The following is a 20,999-nucleotide window of genomic DNA, read 5'->3' as shown; positions in this document are numbered from 1 at the left end:
GCCGGGTATACCTTCATCGTTTCATTCAAAACTTGATCCCTCTCGCATTGTCATAACTCTCATTGTCAATATTTTGGTTTCGTACTCTGCGTTCGGACAAGGTTCTCTCAAGAGTCTGGTTCTTTTTTTTTTTCCGCTCCTCTGGTTAAGTAGTTGTGGGTCTGCGCAGCATAGAACGAAGGCCAAGACAGAAGCTTAACCTGAAGTTTGTGTTTTTATTTATTTGTTTTGAGAATTTAAACCTTGCCACTTCCTTTTTTTTTTTGCACTTTCAATTTCAGCCAAGAAAAACGAAAGAACTGAGGGAAGGACGTGGTAGTAGTGTTGCACATTCGTCAGTACGGCAGTACTTAAGGACATACTCGGCTGTCGCGCGCCCAAAACGTTTTCGCTGTTACTGCGCAGTGACATAGATAGACATCACAAGATTTGTTAAAATCATAGACGCTTTTAGCGAACGCGGCGCCTAAGCTTCTTAAACACACACGCACACACACATAATTCCAAGTAATTACATTAGTGAATTGGACCCAAATCAGGGAACAATACAAGAATTCAATCTATAACGGTAGCTTAATTGAGGTTTGGTGAAGGGATGAGCATACAACCAATTGTACAACTTTTGGAGATAGAACTGATAGGGGACAATCCTTCTTCTTACACCCAACCAATGCACTGGCGGATGCGGTTAGAGGCTTTAGAAGCATTAGATGACACCATATCCATTGCTTTCGTGTGGGTCGGTAGTGCTGCATCACCAAACCATGATCAGGTACTCGATTCCTTTGATGTAGGACCTCTTGCGCAGGGGGTGACGGAATTCACAATGGAATGTGACCCACCGCAGGTGGAGTTGGTTCCTACGCAGGAAGTGTTAGGGGTTACAATTCTCGTAATATCTTTTCAGTACAGGGAGCAGGAGTTTCTGCGCGTCGGATACTACACGCAAGTCGCTTACTTCGATGGACGTATGAACAACTGCCCTCCGCCAGTACCTCAGGTGGAGCTGATGGGGCGATTTATTGCAATGCCGCGGCCGACCGTAACGGTGACACCCATCGCATGGAATGGAGGACCGAGTGAAGGAAGAGAGGCACTTGAACCCAGATGAGTGCGAGGCATGGCGTTAGAAAGGTCTTAAGTGATTTAAATCAGCAATCGTTGGGGGGGGGGGGGCGGCGGCTCCAGCATGAAACTGAAAAGTGAAAGAAAAGGAGAGAAAAGGGGAGTTGAGGGAGGGCGTCCGCTACTCGTCACTTCCGCTTTTACTTTTTTTTTTTTTAACCACCCGCGCATGTACACGACGCGGCGACATAAAAAAAAAAAAGGGAGGAAGGAAAGGGAAAGGGAATTCCCCGGGGTCTCGTCTGCTGTCAAAGTTTAATTCCGTTGGCAGTCCTTCATGATGGTTTCACCTCCGCCGAAACCCCTCCCTTCGGTGCACCTGCGCTCCCGCCTGAGCAAAATAAACGTGCGTGTATCGTTGCGGGTCCTTTTTTTTTTTTTAAGCTCTACAGGGTCTTTCCAACGCACCACCCAAGTTTGTTTGCTTGTTCTTCTGTTCTTCGCCATTACTCTTTCGCTGTTTTTATCTTCATCTTTTCCTATTGTATTGTCGGTACCCGTTGAAGCGTTTTCAGGGAGCATATAGGGAGTGGGGTTCGTGCCGTTTCTGTGTTTCTCGAAGGAAAAGAATGTGTGATCCCCTCGTTGAGAGGTTTATCAGTGACATCATAAGGGATCCGCAAGCCTGGCAGCGTGCAGTGACATCTCCTGACAATAGATGTTGCCTTTTGCCAACATCTAATGTAATAAGATCTCTTGCAGGTCCTCTCTTTCGTCGCGGTTGCGTGGATAATGTATCATCTTTGCGCTTTTTGACCACTTTACGGAGGGATACCTTAAGCGGGGGTAACGTGCAGCGTGTGTCAATGAAGCGAAAGGATTTGCGTGGGCCATGGGATCACAGGACAAGGGTTTCCGAAGAAGATCAGCCAAACATTCTGATTCAGCTGTTAGTCCGACAACTAGAGCGCAACGGTTTTGGCACATCTTACCGCAAGGCTGTGTATTCACTGTTAGGTAAACAGGTGAAAGAGATGTCCAAGAAGAAAAGACAACATGACGCTGCCGCTACAGCAAAGACCATGAAGTTAAATGCAAGACGTATTGAGCATCTTTTGATGGAAGAGTACAACGAGCGCAAAAAGACGTGTGATCGCGAGGGTAGGCGACGACAAGCATTAGTAAGGGGTTTCTTCAACAAGGCTTCGGTGGTGGTTGAAAATGAGGAGTTTATTGGAAGGAGAACAATTTTCCAGGATGCTCTCGATGAGTGTTTTGCCATTAAAACACTCATGGAAGGAGAGACGCAGAAACTTACTGGGATTCCCCCTGAGCACCAAAGAAATTACTTTGCTATACAGCAGAAGGAAAAACACGAAAGGGAATGTCTACTCGCACGATTCGAAACTCAGCGGAGAGCGATTTATCTTCAGCTGCAGCACGACATAAAGAACTCTATAAAGAGTGAAATTAGGCGCATTATGCGCCGCGAGAAACACATAGAAGAACTATACAAAAAGCACGGTTGTGGAAAGTGATATAACTAACACAGGAGACAACGCCAAAATGAAAACAAGAGCACTCACCGCCATAGAAAGATATATGAGGAAGTTAAGATCAATCAAACAGAACATACATTTTGCACCAATTTCCCCTCTTAAGGCCCTTTGCTACTGTTCGCGACAAAAACAAGCAATAATTGCGATGCTACTCCATTTTTAATACACAGGATATAAAAATTTACGTTTCCCAATTATGCGCGCTCATCTCCTAATTTCTTCATTTCATGTTTCGAACTACTTCCGAAAGAAATACCGTTACACGGTATTAGTAAGTTACGTGCTGGCCTTAAGCTATAAGATTATTGTAAACAAGGAGAAAGAAGTAAGTGAATACCATATTTCATCATGGTGCATCCATACTTATGGGTCATTATTGTCGGTGGGATCGTTTCGTTCCTCACCGGCTGTGGTGTTGGTATGAATGACCTCGCGAATTCCTTTGGTACAACGTATGGCTCGCGAGTACTCAACCTGTGGCAAATTGTTATACTCGCCTCCATCTGTGAGTTTGTGGGTGCCGTTTCTCTTGGGTCTGAAGTAACCTCAACAATATCAGGCGGTATTGCGAATCCAATGACATTTGCAAATGAACCATATGTGCTGATGTACGGTATGATGTGCGCATTGAGTGCAACCTTCATTTGGTTGTTATTCGCCACCATGATGAGCCTTCCCGTGTCTTCAACTCATAGCATTGCGGGTGCTATAATTGGCTTTGCGCTTGTGTACGGTGGTTTTGGCGCTGTTTCCTTTGCTAAGAAGATCGATGAATTTCCGTATGTTACTGGCGTCGCCCCGATCATTGCGTCATGGTTCATTTCACCAGTGTTTGCTGGCGCAGTGGCTGCGTCGCTGTATGCATTGTTGCGGCTCGTTGTACTGCGCCCTGCCAACTCCGTGAACCGCGCTTTGTTTGCCCTTCCATTAATTGTCGGAGTGACATTTTTCCTGGAGTCATTCTTTGTGCTATTTAAGGGAGCGGACTCTCATCTACACTGGGGCCCTGCGAAGGCGTCATGGGTTGCTGCCCTCATTGGACTTGGGGCTGCCTCCACTTCTGCGGCTTGTATCCCACTTCTGAGACGCCGTGTGAGGTTGATAACTGAAAGAGCTGAGCGGGAAAGGGCTGAAACAGGGATGAATACCGCGCCGGAAATATCAGGAGATGCGGGTGCCATATCAGAGAATGCTGCTGGAGTGGGGGCAGCGGTGGAAGGTCCTGTTGATACTGCGAATCGCATAGTCCCACCATCGAGCGAGCCAACCAGCGACTCTCCAACAACTGAGTACCAATCGAAAAATATGAGTCGACTAAGTATGACAGGTGTCGTTGATGAAGCATTGAAATTTGATGTGCAAATATATGATGAACGTGTGGAGTATGTGTTTCGTTACCTTCAGGTATTTACGGCTGCTTGTGCATCCTTCGCACATGGTGCCAACGATGTGAGTAACGCCATTGCCCCATTTTCCGCCATGTACTCCATTTATATCAACCAACAAGTGGTAGAAGAGAACGATGTACCATTATGGATATTGGTTCTTGGTGGAGCTGGGTTAGTGGTTGGTCTCGCGACGTTGGGTGTTAGAATCATGCGGTTGCTTGGGGAACGCATTACGAAGATTACTCCTAGCCGTGGGTTTTCAGCAGAACTTTCCGCTGCTCTTGTCGTGTCACTGTGTTCCGCCTTCGGTATTCCCGTCTCTTCAACACACTGCATCACAGGTGCTGTTGTGGCTATCAGTATTATGGATTGTGGATTCCGCAAGGTGCGATGGATGATGGTTGGGAAAATGTACCTCGGATGGATATTCACTCTTTTGATAACGGCTGCTATATCTGCGTTACTCTTTGCACAAGGTATATATGCCCCGAGTCTCACCTCGCAGTAATTTGCAAGAAGCGAGCTGGTAGTCGCTGTAGTTGCCGTTGGTAACCCTACGGTGTGATGTGATTGTTTGTTGGATTCGGGAAACGGGAGCATTTATATGCGTTGCGCAGTCCGTGTGATGAATGAATGCCTTTGGTCACTTATGTGATCATCAATGGCGGAAGTCGCTCAGGTCTGTTGTCCTGCTTTTCCCCATATTTTCACGGCAACTCATCCTTGCACTGTCCGTACCATACGGGACCGTCCTGATTATTTTCTTCCCCCCCCCTCTCCTTTCCTCTTCTTCCCTTTTTTCTTTTTATGTTTTATTATTCCCCTCTCTTGTTTATGTTCATTTAATTTATCTGTTCTAAATCATACACGAACCGCTTTTGCCCCCAGTGCCGCATGGATACCGAGAACCTTATGGTCTCATGTTGCGCGGCGTGTTGCTCTGAGCGGTGGCGTGGAGGGGTGTCGTGTGACGGATGTGCGGGAGTGTTTAAAACAAAATATAATGCTTGAGAAGGTTGCGGGTAGCAGTAGTAGCAGTCGGTAGAAAGTAAAATAGAACTTACGCCGCACACTTTTAGCGGGCGCTGCAGGTCGGTAAAAGTTGTAGTAAGTAATTTTTTTTTTTGTTTTTTATTGTTCCCACCAAGTGTCTGCTTTCCATTTAATCGCAGGTGCATTGCCCTTTTTTCTTTTATTCCTTCCGTTCTTCTGTATTGTTGCGCTGCGTCACGATTTCTCGTTACGTTGTTTCATGAATGAGCGGCAAGGGATGAAGTAGCATGTTACTTGCGTAGGATGCGGCAATGTTTTGGGTGGCGGAAGGATGAGTATGCGAAAACGAGAGAGACAAGGGCTGTTAGCCATTAGAGTCATGTAATAACATTAACACTGGCAGGGTTTGTCTTCTTTTTTCTTTTTTTCTTTTTTGAGGATGATGGGGTGTAATTATTAACTGTGGCAGCAGCGACAACAGCCTGGAAGGTGATGAGGTGATGCGAAACGAGCTGGAGGCATTTAAAAAAAAAAATAAATAGGAGTAAGTAACTTGTGTGTTCTCGGCACGTCCTTTTTTTATATGGTGATAAACTACGGTTGGTTGCATCTTCTCATTTTGTTCTTTCTTTCTTCTTCTACCTCTCTCTTTTTTTTCTTTTCGTGCTTGTGTGTGTGTGTGTGTGTGTGTGTGACGGCAGTCTGTTTTGCGGACGTTGCTATTTTGTTGTTCTGTGTTTTGTTTTTTTTTGTGCTTTTCTTTACTTGGTTGTCGGATGATCGGTTTGAGGGACACGTGACCTCCTTCGTGTTTTGTGTTTCCCGTGCAGTTATTGTGGTGCCATAATATGAAGCGAAATAACTGGACACGCGGACGCAAACGCGCACGCACAGGCGTTGGTGAATGCACGGCTGTGCAAATTGAAAGTGTTGGACTCAGAAAAAAAAAACATACGGATTACTGTCCGCACTTTAAAACTGTGTTCCCGGCATCATCCTCCCTTCCTTCCCCCTTTTTTCAAATAAATGAATATTTTATTAAAAAAAAGCAGATATATATATTTATTTACATTTATATATGTTTACAAACTTCCTCTTCACTTGTTACTGAATAAGGAATCACGGAGAAAAGAGGAGGGGGGACTTTCGGTCCCGCCACATACCGCTGCAACACTGAACCGCTCGTCTCGTTTTTTGTTTGTTTCACTTTTCCTCGTGCGGTTTCACAGCTTTATATTTCTGTAGAAACTTTGGAGTGGGAAAAAAAAAAATACTACCTGCTGTGGATAAACACTCAGAAAAAGACGTGACCCGGCACGTGGTTGTTGCAAGTAAGAGAAGGAAAGAGATCGAAAGTAAAGTACGTCGTAGCGTAATGTTCTCATTAATTCCCCTCTCGATAACATTTAGTCCATGAAGTATTCACCGCAACAGTTGCTTTTGCGACAAAAGGTAGTGCCGTTACAAGTACAACTAACAAGACAAAATGAATTCATGTAAAAATAAATAAGTGCGTACATTTTCCATCAGTACCTCAATACTTTTCTGCCCTTTCCATACTGCTCGACATCTTTAGACAAGGGTTAAAAACTACTCGCATTAGTAAGTTACGTGCTGGCCTTAAGCTATAAGATTATTGTAAACAAGGAGAAAGAAGTAAGTGAATACCATATTTCATCATGGTGCATCCATACTTATGGGTCATTATTGTCGGTGGGATCGTTTCGTTCCTCACCGGCTGTGGTGTTGGTATGAATGACCTCGCGAATTCCTTTGGTACAACGTATGGCTCGCGAGTACTCAACCTGTGGCAAATTGTTATACTCGCCTCCATCTGTGAGTTTGTGGGTGCCGTTTCTCTTGGGTCTGAAGTAACCTCAACAATATCAGGCGGTATTGCGAATCCAATGACATTTGCAAATGAACCATATGTGCTGATGTACGGTATGATGTGCGCATTGAGTGCAACCTTCATTTGGTTGTTATTCGCCACCATGATGAGCCTTCCCGTGTCTTCAACTCATAGCATTGCGGGTGCTATAATTGGCTTTGCGCTTGTGTACGGTGGTTTTGGCGCTGTTTCCTTTGCTAAGAAGATCGATGAATTTCCGTATGTTACTGGCGTCGCCCCGATCATTGCGTCATGGTTCATTTCACCAGTGTTTGCTGGCGCAGTGGCTGCGTCGCTGTATGCATTGTTGCGGCTCGTTGTACTGCGCCCTGCCAACTCCGTGAACCGCGCTTTGTTTGCCCTTCCATTAATTGTCGGAGTGACATTTTTCCTGGAGTCATTCTTTGTGCTATTTAAGGGAGCGGACTCTCATCTACACTGGGGCCCTGCGAAGGCGTCATGGGTTGCTGCCCTCATTGGACTTGGGGCTGCCTCCACTTCTGCGGCTTGTATCCCACTTCTGAGACGCCGTGTGAGGTTGATAACTGAAAGAGCTGAGCGGGAAAGGGCTGAAACAGGGATGAATACCGCGCCGGAAATATCAGGAGATGCGGGTGCCATATCAGAGAATGCTGCTGGAGTGGGGGCAGCGGTGGAAGGTCCTGTTGATACTGCGAATCGCATAGTCCCACCATCGAGCGAGCCAACCAGCGACTCTCCAACAGCTAAAGAAAACCCTGCAAATAATGCCAGTGGACTGACCACACCGGGTGTCGTTGATGAAGCATTGAAATTTGATGTGCAAATATATGATGAACGTGTGGAGTATGTGTTTCGTTACCTTCAGGTATTTACGGCTGCTTGTGCATCCTTCGCACATGGTGCCAACGATGTGAGTAACGCCATTGCCCCATTTTCCGCCATGTACTCCATTTATATCAACCAACAAGTGGTAGAAGAGAACGATGTACCATTATGGATATTGGTTCTTGGTGGAGCTGGGTTAGTGGTTGGTCTCGCGACGTTGGGTGTTAGAATCATGCGGTTGCTTGGGGAACGCATTACGAAGATTACTCCTAGCCGTGGGTTTTCAGCAGAACTTTCCGCTGCTCTTGTCGTGTCACTGTGTTCCGCCTTCGGTATTCCCGTCTCTTCAACACACTGCATCACAGGTGCTGTTGTGGCTATCAGTATTATGGATTGTGGATTCCGCAAGGTGCGATGGATGATGGTTGGGAAAATGTACCTCGGATGGATATTCACTCTTTTGATAACGGCTGCTATATCTGCGTTACTCTTTGCACAAGGTATATATGCCCCGAGTCTCACCTCGCAGTAATTTGCAAGAAGCGAGCTGGTAGTCGCTGTAGTTGCCGTTGGTAACCCTACGGTGTGATGTGATTGTTTGTTGGATTCGGGAAACGGGAGCATTTATATGCGTTGCGCAGTCCGTGTGATGAATGAATGCCTTTGGTCACTTATGTGATCATCAATGGCGGAAGTCGCTCAGGTCTGTTGTCCTGCTTTTCCCCATATTTTCACGGCAACTCATCCTTGCACTGTCCGTACCATACGGGACCGTCCTGATTATTTTCTTCCCCCCCCCTCTCCTTTCCTCTTCTTCCCTTTTTTCTTTTTATGTTTTATTATTCCCCTCTCTTGTTTATGTTCATTTAATTTATCTGTTCTAAATCATACACGAACCGCTTTTGCCCCCAGTGCCGCATGGATACCGAGAACCTTATGGTCTCATGTTGCGCGGCGTGTTGCTCTGAGCGGTGGCGTGGAGGGGTGTCGTGTGACGGATGTGCGGGAGTGTTTAAAACAAAATATAATGCTTGAGAAGGTTGCGGGTAGCAGTAGTAGCAGTCGGTAGAAAGTAAAATAGAACTTACGCCGCACACTTTTAGCGGTCATTGTTTTCGAAGAGCTGTGTGCGGAAATTTATACTTATAAGCAACCTATGTTTTGATTTTATCGCTAATTTTTAGTTTTTTTTTTTTACTTTGTCTATTTTTTCGGTAATCCTGGTAGTATAATTTTTTTTTCGTTTGTTGGTGGGGTTTATGCTTATTATTAGGATTCCCATGATTATTTCCTTCGGTCTACTCAAATTTTTTGTTAACATCGATATGTGTTATTATAACTAAGTAGGAAGCGTACGATGATAGTGCTTATGTCTTGTTTGTTTTTCTGTTTTTCTGTTTTTCTTTCTTATATGTTTAGTGTTTTTTGTGGTATAACGTTGGGAGCGACTCTCTTTCACTCTGCGAATTGTTTTTTTTTGTTTTTTTGATAACGCCGTATAATTCTGATTCCTTCTATTTTCTTTGTTTTGTTTTGTCTTTCTTCGATTTACGGTTCTGAAGTGACACTAATGGATGCACGTGTTCATCGTAGTAAGCGGGGGTGCGGACGGGTTCTGAAGCGCTCTCGTGCATCTTCACCGGAAGTTGTGGCTGAAGTTGGAACCGGTCGGCCGGGTGATCCGTTTGTGTTACCGTTGCGCAGCTCACCGAATGGAAGTGGTTGTCATCACTGCCCAGAGCACTCATGTGATTGTTTATACGTGTCGAAGGAACTTGAAAGGTGCTATTTATCGCTACAAGTGTCTCGACAGGTCACGTGCAAAGGCCGAAGGGAACTTTGCGCCAAATCTGTGCTTCCTCCATTCGTTGCACGGCTGCTGCGTGTGGCAAATGTGACAGCAGATGATACTTTCTACGACTTGGGTTGCGGAAATGGCAGCGTTTTGTTTCATGTTGCATTAGCCACGGGCGCCAGTTGCGTTGGTGTGGAAATCAATGAGCACAACGCCAAGGTGGCGAAAGAGGCGTGGACGCATCTTCGACCTGTATTTGAAAAGCGCCGTGGTCGGAAGTTGGATGTGAGCATTGTTTGCGGGGACTTCTGCAAGGTTCTGAAGCAGGACAACTACTTTTCTTCTTCTTGTGTCGTGTGGATCGCAAATTTACTAATGCCTCGCTTCGTAAATCATTATTTGTCGGAGCGGTTGCGATCCCTACCTATCGGAAGTCGCGTGTTATGCATGGAAGACTTGTATCCGCACTCCCGCTCCGTGGCTGCAGCTCGAGACCCCGACGCATTTGAGAAATTCGAGATGGTCGACTACAGGTGGCAAGAGGATAGCGTTGAGTGGAGCCCAGCAAGTGGGCCATTTTATCTTTACATCAAGCGATCGTGAACCAAAGCGGTGCGTCATTTGTTAGCTAAGGTGGAATGAAAGGGTTGTAATAGTTTGTGAATTGTATTGAGAGACGGAGTAAGTGTACTGAGAGGATTGTACTTGTTTTCTTTCGTTGTTTGCTGTCGGATTTTGGTTTGTTTTTCTGTGTTTCATCTGGTGGTGTGAGCTTCCGCCTTCTACTACCACGTCGTGCCGTGGAAGAAAGGATAGACATGCGTGTGTGTGTGTGTGTGTGTGTGGTTTTGTTATTGTTATAATATGTGATAGCGGAGTGGATCAACCAGGGCGTGGGGTGCGTTTTCGTTTTGTCTTTTTTTGTTACTTCTGCAAATGCTGATACGGTGGAGCAGCTCTTGATGGCGCTTTTCGCAAACGCACAGTTGGTGATTTGATTATGTCCCTTTCCCTCTCTCTCTCTTTCTTTCTTTCTTCAATTATTTGTCTGTTGGTAAACATGCTATGATATGTTGTCTTCTCTTTCCTTATACCCGCGTCTGTTAGCCTGGTTGAGGGTTGGTGATTGGGCCTCTCTCCATACTTGGCAACCTCAATTTTATGTTGTTCGTCGCTTCCAGCAGCAAATCCCACCTCATCAACATTGATACAAAAACCGTGGAGCGATCATATGTAACGACACCGGTGGAGCGCCGGGGCCTCGTGTATTGGCCCACCGCTCGGGTCGTTATGTCGAATCAATCACGTGGGTGCGCGTCTCTCTTTTCCCCAGCGATGCAACAGCCGGTATTGCGTTGCCTAACACCTCAAGCGGTGACAGCTTCTGCATCCACGAGCGATGGCGCATTTCTGCTGGTCGGCACTGCAGAAGGCAATTTGTATGTATGGAGTACACTATCCGGGGAGCTGTTGCATCTTGTTCGGTCTCATACGCGTCGGATAACCGAAATCGCGACATCATCAGACCAGTCACTCATAGCCACGGCATCCGAAGATTCTGTCTGTAAAACTTGGTTACTGGCGGCACTGGTGGCTCGTGGTGTCTCAGCACCGGCACCACGAATTGTTTTCAACGGACATTCGCTCTCTGTTAATGCGTGTTCATTCCTGGACAGTAGCCAATCCGTGGTGACGGCGTCTTCGGATCGCAGCTGCCGTATCTTTGATGGGAGCACCGGCCAACAGCAGTTTGTGGTAACTCTCGGTGATGTTTTAACATCTGTGCGACCGTCTCCAGGTGACGAAATGCTTCTTATCGGCGGGGAAACGGGCTCCCTTTTTTTTGTTCGACTTTATTCCTTCAGTGAACGGCAGTGCTTACCGACTGCTGGGCTTATTAGGTGCGTTAATGATGTTGTGACATGTACACCTTTCACCGATGGTCACAAGGGTGCTATTGTGTTTATACACTTTGATTACACTCGACCCGATTATGTCCTCGTGGGAAGTACAAATGGCGTTATTTTGTGGTGGAATATACGCACGGCAACGACTGTAGAAAAGGCAGTGGATGACATTGCCGGCGGGTTGTTAAGTGTTTGTTATGTACCAAGTGATGCAACGCAACCTTCGAGTGCTGCCGTGCCGCCCGTTGTGCTACAGAAGCATCCTTTGGACCCTTTGGGTGTGGATTTTATTGTGGTATCGGCGGGGAAAAAAGAGTCAGCACCGATCTCGTATCAAAAGGAAGGTGGGAGCCGGGCATCACGTCGCAAAAGAAAACATCAACAAACGATGGAAGACACGTGCGTTTCCATGAAACGCACGGAAAATGTTGTGGCAACAGAACTGGAGGAAGGCGCTAGAGAGTCCACTGGAAAACCAACATCTGCGGAGAGGTTCAGTCGCTTGCGGGAGAAGAATGATGAATTGGAGTTCCTCAAGAATAAACTGAAGGAGAAATTACGGAAATTGAGGGCTGCAAGTTGAATCGCTCCGCATGACGTCATGTGTTTCCGTGCGGTCATTTAGCTAAGGGAGTGTTACCCATGAAGTGCATCTGCGTTAATCGAACATTTCTCGTTTATTTTGTCTTTGTTCTTCCCCTCTTCTTTCCGCAACCGTCTACTTCATCTTTACACGAAACTGTTTATCAACATTTTTTTTAAAAAATAACCTCTTCTTTAAATCCTTATTATATCGAATAAGTAAGATGGACTCATTTTGTGCGTTATGTTTGACCTTCTGCATTGACGAAAGGGAGAGGGGATCTGCTCGGCCTTGTCTTCATTCAATCATAGTCTGGAAGCAATTTTTTTTGGGAGCATGGTGCATGGGATGAAGAAACGCCGCGCTTTGAATTGCATATACGATTTGATGCAACTGCTTTTGTGCAGATGGCAGTGATGGGTGATGGTTTCAATCTCTTGTATGTCGGGTGGAGGGCGAGTGGGTCGTGGGTTGGGGGCAAGGAAAAAAAGAAAACTGAGACATTAATGCATCTGTACGTATCGCGACAAGACAATTTATAGGTTTTAGATGCACTACTCTACTGCTTGTGCGTTATATAGATGTGCATAGATGGATGATACACCGTGACTGTGTACCTTAAAAACGGAACAAAATAGTTCGATTTAATTACTTTTTAACAGTTGATGAATAAGCGCGGACAGTGGGGGATGTTGAGCGAGTTCTCAACTTTGTAATTTAATCTTTTTCGCTACAGCTTGCACAAACATGTCTTTTACCTACTTTTCATTTAACCTGCCTGCTTCGTACGTGTCGCTCTTTACGTAGCGCTGCGGCTGTATATTTTCATTTGTGGAGAAGAGGCGGGTATAGTTATATTTATTTACGCATCAGAAAGAGGAGGGAATTAAAAGGAAATGACCCCTAGGGCCCGTGGTTGCGATGAGGGTTACGCCACGCGTAAGTTGGCGTTGCTTCCAGCCCTTATTAATATGAAGGGACTGCTGAACCATCACGTGGCCTCCTTTGATCACCTTATCAATGTGGAGCTGGGGCGAATTCTGTTGAATGAGTCAAACAGAGAAATTAAGAGCAGCATTGATCCAGATTTTTCCATTCGCTACTCAGGTATTCGCGTTTGCCGCCCCCGGGAGATTGTGGGAAAGGGTCAACTTCCCAAGCCTGTGTCACCGCATGAGTGCCGCACGCGGGACCTCACGTATCGCGGCGATATTGTAGTGGATGTGGAGTACACTAGCCGTGATCGCTCTAAACGAATATGCACTGAAACCAATATTAAAATTGGGACAATCCCCATTATGCTCAAATCGAGTTCATGCAACCTGTACGGGAAGGGGAGGGAGGAGCTGATTGCTATGCGGGAGTGCCCACTTGATCCTGGAGGGTATTTCATTATTAAAGGTGTTGAGAAAGTTTGCCTGGTGCAGGAGCAGCAGAGTAAGAATCGTGTCATTATCGAGGCGGATGACAACGGAGATATTGTGGCACATGTGCAGAGCAAAACGCACTATTCCATCTCAAAGTGTTCAGTTACTTTCAGGAAAGGCCGTATTGTTATGGTGCACCGTTCTTTTAAGGAAGACATCCCCATCGTAGTAGTATTAAAGGCGCTCGGCATGGAGAGTGACCAGCAGATTGCACAACACATTGGAGTTTCACCCGCTTTTCAAAGCGTACTGTTTGCCTGCTTCGAGCACGCAGCCTCGCTTAATGTTAAGACACAGGATGATGCGCTTCACTTCATTGGTGAACGGCGAAAGGAGACCTTCTGGGAAATGGACGAAACACAGCAGCGACACGTTCAAAAGTCTAAGGCGGATAGCGCTGCGGAGTTTCTTGCAAATGTTCTTCTGTGTCACATCCGAGAGGGGGAAGTGCAGCGTGATTGGAACTTCCGTCACAAAGCGTTGTATGTTTGTTTTATGGTTCGGCGCATGGTAGAGGCGAGTGTGGATTCATCACTCCTCGATGAACGTGATTTTTACGGCAACAAGCGTTTCGAGACAACTGGGACGCTAATGGGGCTCCTGTTCGAAGACCTCTTGAAACAATACAACCGCGTGGTAAAGACCGCAATGGATCAGTTACTTTCCAAAAAAGACACGACAAAGCCATTCAATCTTAAACAGTTGATGGAAAGCAAAATGGAGGTTATACAGAACGGAATGCGTGTGGCGTTGAGTAGTGGCAGATGGGAATTGAAACGGTTTAACATGAGTCGTCAGGGGATAACGCAGGTGTTGTCACGGCTATCTTACATTTCATGCATTGGTATGATGACCCGTCTGGCATCTTCATTTGAAAAGAGCCGCAAAATCAGTGGACCGCGCTCGCTGCAGCCAAGTCAATGGGGAATGGTGTGTCCCTGCGATACCCCAGAGGGTGAAAGTTGCGGTTTGGTTAAGAACTTTGCTATTCTTAGTCAGGTAACACTCGACATGGATGATTCGTTTGTGCGTGCGGCTGCGTACAATCTTGGAGTGGAGGAAGTCGATTGTATCAGCCCCAACGAGTTTCTTAAATATTACACAGTTTTCCTCAATGGAACGTTGATGGGCATTCACCGGTACCCGAGCCGTTTGTGTCGGGGTGTACGAACCCTGAGGAGGTCAGGCCGCCTGCATCCACACGTTTCTATTGCGATAAATGACCGCCAAAAGAGTGTTCAAATTGGTTGCGATGGCGGACGGATCGTGCGGTTGTATATTGTCGTTCGCGACGGGAAACCCGCTGTAACTTCTCAACACTTGGATAACTTGAGTTCAGGCAAGTGTTCAATTAACGATTTTTTAGCTGAAGGTTTGGTGGAATTCATTGACGTAAATGAGGCAAATGACTGTCTCATAGCAGTCTACCCCAAAGACATTGAGCAGTACACGACCCACTTGGAGATTGAGCCCCTTTCCCTGCTTGGGGTTGTCGCTGGCATTATTCCCTTTCCGCATCACAATCAATCCGCACGAAACACATTCCAGTCAGCCATGGGCAAGCAAGCTCTTGGAACCATTGCGTATAATCAGTACATTAGAATGGACACAGTACTTATGTTGGGTGCTTACCCGCAACGGCCCCTTTGCCGGACGAAGGCTATGAACCTAACCAACTACGAAATATTAGGTGCAGGAATTAATGCGATGGTATGCGTTATGAGCTATAGCGGTTACGATATTGAGGACGCTCAGGTCTACAACCGCAGTTCGCTCGATCGTGGCTACGGCCGTTGTGTTGTTCTCCGCAAGCACGAGGTGGAACTGGAAAGGCTTCCCAACGGTGAGTATGATATAATTCTTCCAGCAGATTCAAATGTTGGGAGACACAGTGCTCTTAATAGCGATGGTATTGCCAGTAAAGGGGCGGTCGTTCGTCAGTTTGATATTTTGGTAAACAAATACACTCCCGTGCCGTCCATGGAACCAAGGCCTAATCCTCTCGTATATAAATACCCTCAGCCTGCTGTTGTGGATCATGTGGTCATCTCACCTCCCGGTGACTCGGATAGATCAATGGATGTAGAACAAAAAATTAAAGTTGTCACGAGAGAAGTTCGCGGCCCCGAGCCCGGTGATAAGTTTTCCTCGCGGCACGGGCAGAAGGGAGTAGTGGGTCTCATCACTGATGGTGTTAACATGCCCTTCAACGAGCAAGGCATTTGCCCGGATATGATCATGAATCCTCATGGATTCCCGAGCCGTATGACAGTTGGAAAGTTGCTGGAACTCGTTAGCTCAAAGGTGAGTGCACTCACGGGGAAGTTCGGCGATGGCACTGCCTTTGGTGGTGATAAGGCTGAGGATCTGGGTGAGGAATTGATACGGCATGGATACAATTATCACGGAAAAGATATTTTCTATTCAGGCGTAACGGGGGAAATGCTGCGGGCTTATGTTTTCTTTGGCCCCATTTATTACCAACGCTTAAAACACATGGTTACTGACAAAATGCACGCTCGTGCCACTGGACCCCGTTCCATGTTGACGAGGCAACCCACGGAAGGCCGATCCCGCAGTGGAGGTTTGCGTGTTGGTGAAATGGAAAGAGATTGCATGGTTGGATATGGCGCATCCAACCTCCTTAATGAGCGACTTCTTGTGAGTTCTGACCTCTTCACAATTGATATTTGCCGCTGCTGTGGGTTTATGGGTTATAACGGCTACTGTTCATACTGCAATGCCAAAAATACCGTCTCACGTGTAAATGTCCCTTACGCTTTCAAGCTTTTACTTCAAGAACTTCAAGGAATGGGAATAAGTACGCGTCTTTCGCTTGATTTCATGGGATCGCAATGATAGGAAGAGGAGAAAGTACGATTGTTCTTTCTTCTTTATTTTATTTTTTTTTCGGTCTACATTTTTTCTGCGCGAAGAAAGATGAATCAGGTGAAGTTGATCTGTACACTAAAGTGCCAACCGTCACATGAGGATTTTTTTTGATAAAAAGAACATGTGGCACCGAACGTGTAACGCAGTAATTATGATAATATTCATGGCTCGTTTTGTTATCATGCGATACAAAAAGGAGGGAGAGAGAGAAAACAACAACGAAAATAACGATTTGCAATTGCATGTTGAGAAAATTCAGTGAGGTTTTCTTCACTGCTTTAACTATTTTCTTTTCTTTTACTTTTTAAAAAAAATACATTGACATATTAATGTGTCTGAAGGTGGCTCTCTACAGGTAGTGTATGTAACATGCGTAGTCGGTACATGCGCAAAGGAAATGAGAGCGTGACAGTTGCCGTGTCGTCCTTCACTCGAGAGGATGCGTTTTTTTTAAGTTGTATGCGTTCACTGGGAATTGGTGTTGCTCCATATCTTCGTTGCCGCTCTTTTCCTCAAGACGGTTTTCCTCTGAAACTTTTTTCTACTCTCGCTGAGACTCCAGAAAATCGTATTGTGGCCGCTGTCCCGTGCACAACTGTTTGGACGGTAGATGACGTTCATGATGATGATGTTGAGGGGCTCATGCCACCATTGCAGTCCTGTCAGGAAGCCTGTTCATCACCACATGTTTCTAAACACTTTGATTTGTTATATCTCTCCTTGTATTTTGCAATTCAGGCATGTCGCACAACTTCAACTTCCTCGTGGTCGCATTGGCAGCGTCAGTTAAGTCCACCCGCCACATTTAAAAGTGATGTGGAAGATGCTGCCGCCACGTTCCTGCAAATTCTTTCCGAAAACAGTATTGTACCTCCCATGGAGTTAATGCTAAATATGTGTCGGTACACACAAACTCATTCATGTCGCTTGACAAAAGACCGAATGAAGTTGAACTTAAAAGAAGGGCCGGTGCTTGCTGTCATGCCTTTAGTGGATTTGATGATTTCCCAAAATGTGGCTGAGGGAAATGTTGCATTGCGGCGGTGTGATGCCCGGCAACTTCGTTCTCTCATGAGGTCAAATCCTTTAAAATGTGCGAAACAACATCTTTCGGTTTGTGACGATGATGCGGCGTATTGGCTATTGGAAACAGTTGTAGCCGTAAAGGAATATATTCCACTTAATTTATGAAGCAGCGGCTTGACGCGTGGCGTAACGTCGTTATGTTTCTGCCTTCCGCACGCATGTGCTCGCAAAACTTGGGGAAGGGGAACCATGATGCAAGCGGCTGCAGTTGCGTTGTTTTGCTTTTAATATGACATCCCCACTCCTTCCTCTTCCCCACACCAAAGAGGACAAAATTAATACTGTACAGGCATCCTATTTCCGCAGTTGGCTTGTACTAATTAGTTGTTGTTGTTGTTTTACGGTCCCTTATTGGTGAAGCGAATGCAATAAATTATCAACCATCTCTTATATCCCGTGGTTGTTTCACTTTCCTGTGTGTTACAGTCGAGGGGGGGAGGGGGAAACACTGTTAATTAATTAATTTATTTTCATAATAGTGAAGAGGTGACATTATCGAAATGGTGAGCCCAAGTGAAGTGACGTACTGGCGCTTTTTTTCTTGACTTTTTTCTTTTTCACCTCAGAATAAGTTTGTGATATTTTTCTAAATCTACTTTTTTACGTGTGTGTGTGTGTGTGTTCCCTGCCACCTCCTCAATCCCTTTTCTGTGCGTACAGTTACTGCAGCTTTTTTTGGTTAGCACCGCGGATTTTCGTGTGTAATTTTATGGTCCTTTCAAATGTGGTGTTTGATACGTTTTTTTTTTTTTAACCTTCCTCGTTCCTATCCACCTCTTTATTTATTTTGGTAAAACTCTGCAACTGAAGGATGATGGAAAATAGAACGTAGGCGCATATGATTCGCTAGTTGATTTTGGTCAGAATTTTTCACGTGCAGCGCCGCTGCTTCTTCCCAGAGAGACAAACACATTATCACCGAAACACAAAGTTACACGAAAATATTAAAGAAGAAAATAGTTTTCATGCGGTAATGTTTTCTGCTCAGTTTCGCCTGTGCACCAAATTCATCACCACATTCCTTCGCCTGCAGTGCCGCTGTTGTTAAAGATAAATAATTAAATATTTATGTAGGTCACAGAGATTTTACATCTAATTTGATTATGTCACTTCCTCCATTCTTTATTTTTTGTTTTTTTAAACCCACGTATCTTTACTGCGGAAAGGCAATTGACATATCACAATAAACGTAGCGCTCCATTCGCTTAGTTCCTCCTGATCACCACATTGAGTGGATGAAAATGAGACTCTGAAAACCGCCCTTAGAAATATTTCCCCAAAATTAACTTCCGTTCTTTTCATGAATCGTCACGTGCATGCGAGTACTGCAAATTACAATAACAGACAACGGTATGCATTTTTATAACATTTGATTATGTCTTACTTGTGTTTTGAAACTGCGCACGGTTTGGAACTGACTGTTGTTGCGGGTGTAGTGCCTCAAGTGGAGTATGGTTTATGTTGGAAAAGCAAAGCACTGTAATGATATGGTAAAGGAGGATTTTTTATTTTTATTTTTTGCCCGTGGCCAACCCTGCCAGCTCTGCAAAAACCTGCAAAAGACATTTCATGCAAGCGATTCAGTGACGATAAACATTTTGTGAATCAATTAACCGCTGAGTCGGCCTTTTCGTGCCTCCCAAGTGTTTTGAAAGATTGTGGGAAAATAAAATATATGAAGTTGCTTCGGGCGGGGGGGGGGGCGGTCAACCGCATCTTTCTGGGATACCTCTGTTTCCTCTTCAGCTCTTCATGAGCAATTTGCAAGTGTGATATCAGCGGTATTATTTGCACAAGGAAGAAAAAGGAAAGTGATGCCGCCTGATGCCTGTAGAAATGCGCCACTTCGCAATGTTTTCACAACAATCCATGCAAACTATCAGAATGAAGAGGAACTGTGTTAATTTTCAAAGGGAACCCCCATGATGCAACATTACACGATGAGTTGTGCCACCTTTTGTTGTGCACAACGAATCTCAATATTTTTATTCATTATCCTATTTTGTAATTTTTACTCTATTAATGAAGGGCACAGGCCTAAATTTGACAGTTAATAAATTAATGTCATTGTTTGTGTGCATGTGTGTCTCGTGGTCTATTTTGATTTTTGTTCGTTATGTCATCAGTTATTTATGCACTCGTTTCTCTTATTTTGATAAATGCATGTGTTGCCCAATAGAACTGCAGGACTCGTGACGCATGTTCATGGAGTTTCAACAGTATGGCACTTATGGTGTTACACAATATCCGTAACACACATACAAATTTACACATATACACACAAAATAATTTCTTTCGGACTCAAAATATGTTTCCCATTTTTTAATTCACATTCCACACCTCATAAAACATATAATGGCGAGGGAACTTTTTTGTGTGTAGTATCATCCAAACTCTATCTGCTTATATATTGAATCAACTGGACTAATTATATTTTTCATATATCACAACGGAATTAACGATAATTTGAATGTCGCATCTATTCTTACTCTCATAATTTTTATACCTCCGTTTTCTTCCTCTAAACATGTCATGGTTTTTCTGACAAAGGCGGTCCTCATTTGTTTTTATATTTCAACGAACATATGAAAAAGCGAATATTCATATAATCTCTATGATTATCATCCTCTCTAGTGGTGTTGCATTTTTATTGGAAAAAATAACAAAAGTAGTTTATTGTGTGTAACAACTGAAACATTATTTTTGTGTTGCATAATAGATTTCCGTTAAGTCAAGAAATATTGTGAAGCGACAGTACTGACTGCTTCTTATTGCATAGAAACAGTGAACTTATCAATGTATCTTCGGAGACGGTGGTGATTCATAAGATTCATTCAACATCCTTTTGAAGTTAATAGTGCTCAAAGCATCGTATTCCACATCACATGCATTCAAATGCAAACACTTCGAAGAAAGCACCTGTTCAGCCTGGAATTATACATTTTTTCCAATACGTTATTTATTTTGCTGCGGTTACAGTCATGAAACTCTTGCAGTCACCCAATGCAAACATATGAAACGGCATAGAGGTGCGTGCATGAAACTTGACAAATCGATTCGTTAAAATGCAAATGATAGTTATGATACATAAGAGTGCGTTATTCAAATCATAACAGATATGCTCATGCTTTTCTTCACTTATGATGTATATTTTCTTCGTCATAAGAGCGCACAGTGAGATCAAATTATAATTGTTTGATGTGATTGAAGATGAGAAATCCTTCCTAAAGTGTCTGAAGTTGTACAAATAATATGTATTTATCTACTTTCATTTATTATGAGAAGCATTCAAGCGCAAATGTTTTTTTTCTTGGCATGTCACCACGAATGAAGAGAGAAGTGAAGCAACTGAAACATTAGGCAACCTTCCATGAGCATATAAGTTGTGGATGTAAAGGAAATGGTTGTGAAGTGAGAATAAAAAAAATTCGAATTGCCGTTGCATAAAATAACAGAATATGATCTTTTTTTTGTCAAGTATTATCTGTAAGATATAAAAATACACTTAAAAATATACGCGGATACAAATAACAGGATGATTGTCCAACTTGAGCACCTCTGACCTCAGTGCTTGTGATTGTATATTAATTGTGCCACTAGATATCA

General features: G+C 44.5%; 9 protein-coding genes across 9 annotated transcripts; all 9 read left to right on the top strand.

Moving 5' to 3' along the window:
* Positions 1 to 595: 595 nt before the first annotated feature.
* Positions 596 to 1,111, top strand: TbgDal_I90 (anti-silencing protein ASF 1 like protein,putative; the record flags this gene model as incomplete). The annotated part of the gene is made up of 1 exon (XM_011772953.1): positions 596 to 1,111. One exon carries the CDS (start codon positions 596 to 598, stop codon positions 1,109 to 1,111), a length of 516 nt encoding a protein of 171 aa, XP_011771255.1.
* Positions 1,112 to 1,694: 583 nt separating this feature from the next.
* Positions 1,695 to 2,603, top strand: TbgDal_I80 (hypothetical protein, conserved; the record flags this gene model as incomplete). Its single annotated transcript, XM_011772952.1, has 1 exon — positions 1,695 to 2,603. The coding sequence occupies one exon, from the start codon at positions 1,695 to 1,697 to the stop codon at positions 2,601 to 2,603; it is 909 nt and encodes a 302-aa protein (XP_011771254.1).
* A 369-nt stretch (positions 2,604 to 2,972) lies between these two features.
* TbgDal_I70 (phosphate-repressible phosphate permease,putative) lies at positions 2,973 to 4,520 on the top strand (the record flags this gene model as incomplete). Its single annotated transcript, XM_011772951.1, has 1 exon — positions 2,973 to 4,520. The coding sequence occupies one exon, from the start codon at positions 2,973 to 2,975 to the stop codon at positions 4,518 to 4,520; it is 1,548 nt and encodes a 515-aa protein (XP_011771253.1).
* A 153-nt stretch (positions 4,521 to 4,673) lies between these two features.
* TbgDal_I60 (hypothetical protein, unlikely) lies at positions 4,674 to 5,057 on the top strand (the record flags this gene model as incomplete). Its single annotated transcript, XM_011772950.1, has 1 exon — positions 4,674 to 5,057. The coding sequence occupies one exon, from the start codon at positions 4,674 to 4,676 to the stop codon at positions 5,055 to 5,057; it is 384 nt and encodes a 127-aa protein (XP_011771252.1).
* Positions 5,058 to 6,684: 1,627 nt separating this feature from the next.
* TbgDal_I50 (phosphate-repressible phosphate permease,putative) lies at positions 6,685 to 8,235 on the top strand (the record flags this gene model as incomplete). Its single annotated transcript, XM_011772949.1, has 1 exon — positions 6,685 to 8,235. One exon carries the CDS (start codon positions 6,685 to 6,687, stop codon positions 8,233 to 8,235), a length of 1,551 nt encoding a protein of 516 aa, XP_011771251.1.
* A 1,038-nt stretch (positions 8,236 to 9,273) lies between these two features.
* Positions 9,274 to 10,101, top strand: TbgDal_I40 (DOT1-type methyltrasnferase, putative; the record flags this gene model as incomplete). Its single annotated transcript, XM_011772948.1, has 1 exon — positions 9,274 to 10,101. The coding sequence occupies one exon, from the start codon at positions 9,274 to 9,276 to the stop codon at positions 10,099 to 10,101; it is 828 nt and encodes a 275-aa protein (XP_011771250.1).
* A 558-nt stretch (positions 10,102 to 10,659) lies between these two features.
* On the top strand, positions 10,660 to 11,988 carry TbgDal_I30 (WD40 repeat-containing protein; the record flags this gene model as incomplete). The annotated part of the gene is made up of 1 exon (XM_011772947.1): positions 10,660 to 11,988. The coding sequence occupies one exon, from the start codon at positions 10,660 to 10,662 to the stop codon at positions 11,986 to 11,988; it is 1,329 nt and encodes a 442-aa protein (XP_011771249.1).
* Positions 11,989 to 12,884: 896 nt separating this feature from the next.
* On the top strand, positions 12,885 to 16,274 carry TbgDal_I20 (DNA-directed RNA polymerase III, putative; the record flags this gene model as incomplete). The annotated part of the gene is made up of 1 exon (XM_011772946.1): positions 12,885 to 16,274. The coding sequence occupies one exon, from the start codon at positions 12,885 to 12,887 to the stop codon at positions 16,272 to 16,274; it is 3,390 nt and encodes a 1,129-aa protein (XP_011771248.1).
* Positions 16,275 to 16,676: 402 nt separating this feature from the next.
* Positions 16,677 to 17,498, top strand: TbgDal_I10 (hypothetical protein, conserved; the record flags this gene model as incomplete). The annotated part of the gene is made up of 1 exon (XM_011772945.1): positions 16,677 to 17,498. One exon carries the CDS (start codon positions 16,677 to 16,679, stop codon positions 17,496 to 17,498), a length of 822 nt encoding a protein of 273 aa, XP_011771247.1.
* Positions 17,499 to 20,999: the final 3,501 nt, after the last annotated feature.

This window comes from Trypanosoma brucei, chromosome 1 (assembly GCF_000210295.1).
Source record: "Trypanosoma brucei gambiense DAL972 chromosome 1, complete sequence".
NCBI lineage: Eukaryota > Euglenozoa > Kinetoplastea > Trypanosomatida > Trypanosomatidae > Trypanosoma > Trypanosoma brucei.
This window is presented reverse-complemented; position numbering and strand designations above follow the sequence as displayed.